The sequence below is a fragment of the Petaurus breviceps genome, unplaced genomic scaffold (assembly GCF_028583685.1).
Source record: "Petaurus breviceps papuanus isolate PSGF00001 unplaced genomic scaffold, PetGlider_PUasm1.0 103, whole genome shotgun sequence".
Classification (NCBI taxonomy): Eukaryota; Metazoa; Chordata; class Mammalia; order Diprotodontia; family Petauridae; genus Petaurus; species Petaurus breviceps.
Window position 1 is genome coordinate 5086196 of NW_027185588.1, and position 7695 is coordinate 5093890.

A 7695-nucleotide genomic window follows, 5' to 3' on the forward strand; every position below is an offset into this window, starting at 1 on the left:
ACTCTCCCTCCCTGTAATGGTAATGGGAATTTGAAGATCTCCCCTGCCCCTTAATAAGCCTAACAGTGTTTGAATACCTTCCATGCTTTCAAAATAATTTCTCACCCATAATAGGCTGTGTGTAATCACATTTAGCCTCTTGTCGGAGGAGTTTCCTGAAGGGTGGAGCAGAGCCCACAGGAAGCTGGGAATCAGAGCCAGCTAGACATTTGGGAGGAGAGCACACTTCTGAGGGAGACCGATATTCTTGTGAGTAAATTTTGGTCTTATATTGGTTGGTGGGACGGTTATAGGATGCTGTGGCTCTCTGTGCTTTTTTGGCTTATTAACTTCTCTGCTATGATGGAATTGGCTTTACTGTCTTTGGGATTCAGTTTCCTGGTGTGTTAAACAAAATTTTTACTTTTGTCTTCTATATGGAAAATCTATTGTTTTCTGATGGAGCACCATCCAAGTATATTTATAGTGACCATGGGTGCTGTGAATATTGCATGGGTGCTGTGAATAATGCATTTGTGCTTCATTTGGTGGCAAGGATCTGATCAAAAAATATCAGACCTCTATTTGGAGGCAGAAGAGATTTAGAAGAAGAAATGGCTTTTCTATGTTGGGAGGATTTATCTTATTCCTCCCTAGCAAGAGAGTCCTATAAAAGTACAGGGCTCTATGAAACCTGGGAACTGCTTTTACAGGACTGAGAACCTAGAGGTTTAGAAACATGTTTGCAAAGAATACCAATAAAACCTGGGAGAGGGCTTGAGGCAGTGTGTAGGAAGGGTTGGTTTTTACTAACAGGTTACCATATAATGTGTAAGAGTAGAGACAAGCTCTTACAAGAGAAAACTCAAATGCAAAGGGAGTTGGCTGTGTTACAGCATTCAGGCTCTCCTTTAGAAGATAAAGCTAGAGGATCTCAGGTTTTAGAAAAGGGGGCCTTTGTGAATTTAGTTCAGAAAAATAAGCAGAAAAGTAAAAGGAGGAAAGTTGATACAGTTTTGGTAGAAACTGAACCTAGTTGTTATGACAACTGCCAGGAGAGTGTATGTGTACAGAATGATACAATGATTCATAGCCAAGCTTTTATGAGGGCAGAAGCTCACCCCATACTGAGAAGAAAGCAGGAGAATCAGGGAGGCCAAACAGAGTTCAGGGAGATAATTGAGGATTTCACTCAACAGGAGATTACTGATATATTAAGCAAATTCACCCAAAGGATGGGAGAATTGTTGGTGTCTTGAATGGTGAGAATTGATGGTGAAGAAGCCAAAGGAGTATGGGTAGATAGTGTGGACTGCTTGCAATTTATAGGCATTTGTCAGAATCCTTTTGTCCAGCAAACTTTTAGAGATTTTCATATGGCAGGAGGTAATAATATGACCACTCTGTTAGCTTTAGCTGCTGATGGGTGCAATAGAATGTATCCCACTGATTCTATGTGGCCTAGTAGAGACAGAACCTGGTATTTGCTTAGGGACTGCATAAGAAAGTTGAAAAAAGTAATGAAAACTGCTATCATGGTTGGATATTCAAGTACTTATGATACCTCCTTAGCGGTTCCTCATAGAAATATCATGGTGAAGACAGCTCCTCCAGCTTATAAGCACCTACTTCTGACTCTAATAATTGGTGAAATAGGTCACCCTCTTTCAGAGGTGCTGGATAAGATTTCAAGGTAAGTGACTTAGGAGAATGGGAAAAAGATACATTTCTTGGAGAGAGAAAGGTAAATGGCCAGCAGATTCAAAGTCATAATAGATTGACAAGAAAAGAACTGTTTATTGCTCTATTAAGAGCAAGGGTTTATTTTAGAAGAATTTATGGTATTTCAACTGATGAGCTATTTAAAAGTACTGAGATAAGGGACTTAATGTCAGATGGGATAGAGAAATATAAAGCAAGGAGGACAGTGTCATATATTTACTGATTCATGGAAGGTAGATAATGGGATAGTTATGTGGATGCCCATGTGGAAAAATCAAAATTGGGGAAATTATGGCAAACAAGAATGGGGTAAAGAATTATGGGGAGATATATGGAACATGTCTTTGGTTACTAATTTGTCAGTTTTTCATGTAGATGCTCATGTGGCCCTCACCACAATATGTTGAGTAGCAATCTTTGCTAGTAGATCAGCATGTACTGGCCACATGAGCAGAAGATAGCAAGGGGAAAATTCTTAGCCCAAATATGGCAAATAGATTATATTGGTCCCCTACCCCAAGAAAAGAATGCAAATCTATATGTACTTATGTTGACACCTATTGGGGTGTACTAGTGGCTTGTCCTTATAAGACAGAAAAATACCTGTAAAACTCTAGATATCATAAGTCGATAGTATAGAACCCTAATTCAGATTCAAAGTGACAGTGGGTCACATTTCAAAGGTAATGAAATGAAGAGATATTGTATATTAAACAATATAAAATGGATATATCATATTCATATGGGTTAATTGAAAGCATCTGAGTTAATTGAAAGAATGAATGGATTATTAAAAGAACAGTTAAGGAAGTTAAGCTCTAATAACTCGTATCAGCACTGGAAAGATAATTTGTTCACTATCTCATGGAATTTGAATAATAGACCATTGGCAGGAATCACACCTCTAGCCAGAATGATGACCCCAAATCTGCAAATTAGAAAACAGCAGACACATAAGATCCCAAATATTGAGTACTGGACTATGAGGCAAGATGTCCCAGCACCATATCCAGGAACACCTGGTTCAGCAGGATGTGATTTACATTGTTTAGAAGACTTTTGGTTGGATAGAAAAGAAATAAGAAATGTCTCTACTGGAATATGTATGGGAATGCCTAAAAATCATTTTGGGTGGATATTACTTATATCAGGTTTAGCAGTTAGAGGAATACATGTACCGGCTAAAGTAACAGATTCTAATTATCAAGGAGAAATTATTGTGACATTCCAAAATTTGGGTGAAAAACCTATACAGCTTTATAAAAATGATAGAATAGTTCAAGTAATCATTATTCCTTGTGAAACAATACCCATTGTGAAAACTCACCCTCCTTCTAAAATAACTATCAGAGGAACTGAAGGGTTTGGTTACACTAACAGAACAAAATTGGGAGGTAAAGTATGGGTAAAGCAGATACCAGATGATGTTCCAAAGACTGCAGAGATTATAACACATATGAAAGATAATACCATGACTGTTGTTTGTTCAGGAGAAGATGATTACCAACTTGTACCCTTAACTCATGTATTCTACCATAAATGAGGCTATGATAGTGAGTTCATGGACTCCAGAAGCATGACTCACCCTATATTTGTCTCTTTTTGGCTTTTTGTCTGTTAAATTAGTTTGCTAGATTTGTTTCCTACAGGCTTAATACCCTCCACCTGCGGATGCCTGATATCTTAAGTCAGATGCCATCGCCTGTCCATGACTGTGATGTGCCACCCTGGACCTGGCATCGACCAAGCTCCAGGCGCCAGCTAAAGAACTGACCTCTTGAATGGGACCTCCTGGGGCAGGGACAGCTCTACATTCAATTTCAACTAGAAGTAGCTATGGAGATCTTTGTCCTTTGTCCCAGTATTTTGAGCCCCATTCATTTGAGGGGGGAAGATGGGGTATTTGTGCCCAAGCCCCCACTGTAAGATATTGTTTTATGTATTTATTTTCTATTATCCCTGTTAATTGCTGTAAAGTTCTGTTGACACTAGTTACCCCACCAGTTACCCCTTAACTGTCATTGATCTAGGTAAAGAAATGTATTGTTAATATATTTTTGCTATATAAGGGACATGAAATATTTTGAGGCCAAATGTAATGGTAATGGGAATTTGAAGATCTTCCCTGCCCCTTAATAAGCCTAAGGGAATTTGAAGACCTTCCCTGCTGTGCAAATAAACTCTGTCCCCCTATTAGGCTGAATGTAATCACATGGAGCCTGTGGTGGGAGGAGTTTGCCAAAGGGTGGAGCAGAGCCCACAAGAAGCTGAAAGTCAGAGCCAGCTAGACAATTGGGAGAGCACACTTCTGAGGGAGACAGATAGGCTTGTGAGTAACTATTTATCTTATATTGGTTGGTTAGAAGGCTAAATGATGCTGTGACTCTCTGTGCTATTGTGGTTTATTAACTTCTTTGCTACTATGGTGGAATTGGCTTACTGGTTTTGGGATTTAATTTTCTTGTGTCTGAATAAATGTTTTTCTTCTGTCTTCTACATGTAAAGTCTGCTAAATTTTGTAATGGGGTACCATGCAGGTATATTTATAGTGATGTGAGTGCTGTGAATATTGCATTGGTGCTACACTCCTACACACACTACGGGCACCTCCTCTAGGACAAAAACCTCAATCACTCAGAGCTCCTGGCCATAGATTGTGAACCTGAGCTCGCATCTGATGCTGATACACATCCATATGGACGGGGTTCAGACTGAGAGTCTATCACTAGGCTTGCCCTGACCCCTCTTCAATATGATCTCAGTCACTGCTCAACTGAACACATCACCTCCTCCAACCCACTTCCTGTGGGGCCTGGTGGATGCCATTTACTTAACAGCTGTGCTTCTTCCTAAAACACATCCCTGGACAAGCAACGGACAAACCTCTGTTTCCCCTCCATCCTCCAAAGGAAAGGCATCCATATTTTTAATCACGAAGGAATAGAGATAGAGAAGACTTCCCATAGAGAATCCAAGGAAGACAGAATGAAAATGTTCCCAGATTTTGAAAATGATGCACGAAGTCCCCAAGATCCAAGAACAGCATCACGAATATCCATGAGATGGAGAAGTTCCCAAAGCAGAAAACTGAGCCCTGATGAAGAATTGTCCCCCGGTGCAAGCAGACAGGCAATTCTTACTGACCAGAAGCACTGACAGTGGTGGTGGGCACTGGGGGCTCACTGACTGGAGATCTGGTACCTCCCTGTGAGGTTCCATCTGCAATGTGGGTGCTGGGACCAAGGATCTCGGCAGTTCCTGGAAAGATGGAAAGCCAGTCAATCCATCAGTCAACAAGCAAGTATTGAGCACATTCTCTAGGCCAGGCAGAGAGATCCATCAGATACCAAGCAGAATGAACAACTTCTCCTAAAGACTCATCCAAACCTTCTGTGCATCTTTGGCCACACTTTCCCTTCCACACACCGGCTGAGGGGTCCCCCTCTCACACCTCAATTCAGCATCCTACCTGAAACATCTGACCAGAATGAGAACATGTAATTTCTGCCCAGAGGACAGGAATGGTCATTCAGCACCAAGGACTACAAGTCCACCATCCCAGAGAGAAGGACTATGAAACATAAAGCTCCCAAGAAGAGGAAAGAAGCATCTAGTTAGTGCGAGTTTTTGTCTACCAGGCTATATCACACATGGGAATGAATTCAGGGCTCTCTCTTGGCCCAGATAAAATCCCAGAATGGTCTAAACTAAGCAGACCATTCTTTCCTTTTCATTGACATCCTTTTTTCAATTTTCAGTACCTAATACTACCTTTTTATCCACGACCCAATGATATCCATTGGATAGGAGAAAGAAGCTGAAGCTTTAGGATCAACAAGGTAGATGGAGGAGGGGCATGAACTGCAGCAGAGAATGTGTCTGCTTGGAATGTGATGGCCACCATGGATGCAGTGCCTTGGTAGGAAGAGGCAGATGTCCACACTACCTCCTCGAGTTACAGTCACTGAAGATGAGCCAGGCCCTCCAGTGGCTGAAGATGCTGGCACCTGAGTCAAGTAGCTGGTCACTGGCACAAATGGGGTCGTCTTTCCTGCTGCCTTAAAAGCTCGGGATGATTAGGAGAAACAGAATGGTGTCTGTGATCTTGCTCCTGGGAGTCAGGCTTATACCCTCAGTCCCTGGGACAGCTGACCTCAACTTTGGGGAGGCTCCATGAGAGGGCTTCACAGCTGACTGGAGTGAGGGTCCATAGCCAATTAAGACCTGTACTCAGCACACTCACAGCTTTAACTGTGCTAGACAACCATGGGGCACTCATACTTTCTTCAGTGCCTTCCACAGAGACACTGTGAAGGGAAACTTCTGGCATTTTTACTGCTGGATCCTGGTGGAGGGAGGTCTCTGTTCCAAGACAAGTCACACCTGAGCTGTTGAGGTGAGGTGGTGTCCACAGGGGAGCCAGCACTGGGCCCTCCAGTTGGACTGGTGATCTGGCCAGCTGTGGTCCCAGGAGAATATAAGGAATCTTCTGTATCTGTGCTGCTCTCTGGGCCTTGAGGGCTGTCTGATGAACCAGACTGAGCCATGAACATGGATGTGGAGGCAGCATCTGGACTTGACTTTGTGCCAGCAGTGGGGAGGAAGCCTTCAAGAAGAAGCCAGGAGGCCAGCCCCCTTCTCAGAATACAAGATCACCTTTGTGGCTGGAGGTGGAGATGGAACATCTGTGTTCTGCAATCCAGTCATGGTAACAGAAGTCATGGTACCCAAGGACGCAGAAGAGCCTAGAAGAATGGTAGAATAGCCCTGCTTCTGTCTCATACTGGGGGAGCCAAAGGAGGTGATTCCATCTGTCCCAGGAGTTCCCAGAGTCCCCTTGTTACTAGTAGGCTGTCCTAGAGTGGTGTGGACAGTGTCTGTGTGCTTAGAGGTGCTGCTAGATACAGTTCTGATCTCTGTGGTCCCTCCCAAGAATGGAACAGCTGTGCTTGAGCTCCTCTTCCATGAGTCTTACTCATGGCAGTAAAAGGCAGCCCAGATGAGCTGGGCTCAGTCCCTACCTCAGCCTCTAGTTTCTCCATGGTTGCGGTGGTCATTGTGTATGTTGGAACTGAAATAGGTAGTATCTCTGTGACTTTACTAGTGGACACCAGGTCAGAAGAAGACAGAGCAGGTGTTCGGCTGCTTTCTGTTTCTACAAGAGATTGACCTGTATGGAAAGAGTCACTTGGCTTGCTGAAGCTCGTGATCTGAGTCAAGGCAGAACCAGAGGCTGTGCCTGTGGAGCCTGTTCCTCTCCAACATTAAAAGTCCAGTACTAGGGGCAGCTAGATGGTGCAGTGAATGGAGCACTGGCCCTGGAGTTGGGAGGACCTGAGTTCAAATCCTGCCTCGGACACTTAACACACACACACAAAAAAAAAAAAAAAACCTTAGCTGTGTGACCTTGGGCAAGACACTTAACCCCAATTGCCCGCCAAAAAAAAAAAGTCCAGTATTAGATCCCATCACCGAGACCTTTGGGGGCTCTAGGGACTCTCTGCTCACATGAGATTCCTCTGTGGCACTCCCTAACACTGTGGCAGACAGGCCTGTGACTAGAAAAAGCGCTTGGTTAGCCCAGGCTGGATTCAGCAGCCCTTGGGCTTCATTTAGTTGCCCCCATCTCTCCTAAGTTTGGTTCCTTCCTCAGGACACATGTTGGCAGATCCCTGTGGCTTACTCTGTTCTTCAAGGTCAGGAAGCTATAAGCTGTTTGATCAACTTGAGGGCTCCCTCTTGTGTCCAGACAGCCATTCATCTGTGACAGACATGATGTTCCTTTGGACTCCCATGAAGACAGCCATCTGCTAAGTCCTAGAAATCTCCAAAACCATCTGAGTCTTGAGGGAACAGAATATGACCAAAGGTACAATGTGTAGCTGGAATACCCCTGACCTCCTGGCTACAGCCACAATAAAGGTGAAACTCGTGCTTTCCAAATCACTTGATGTTACATTGCCTAGTCCCTGCTCTAAGTAACAGAATCATGGT

At 43.4% G+C, this 7695-nt stretch overlaps 1 protein-coding gene across 1 annotated transcript in view; it reads right to left on the reverse strand.

Moving 5' to 3' along the window:
- Window positions 1–6743, reverse strand: part of LOC138176273 (mucin-2-like) — a 35948-nt gene extending 29205 nt beyond the window's left edge. Inside the window, exons 1-6 of the mRNA XM_069107081.1 lie at window positions 6677–6743; window positions 6358–6557; window positions 6085–6226; window positions 5648–5767; window positions 4846–4959; window positions 106–201 (exon numbers count right to left, since the gene is read on the reverse strand). Coding sequence (XP_068963182.1) covers window positions 106–201; window positions 4846–4959; window positions 5648–5767; window positions 6085–6226; window positions 6358–6557; window positions 6677–6743 — 739 coding nt within the window. The remainder of the gene's footprint in view (window positions 1–105; window positions 202–4845; window positions 4960–5647; window positions 5768–6084; window positions 6227–6357; window positions 6558–6676) is intronic.
- Window positions 6744–7695: the final 952 nt, after the last annotated feature.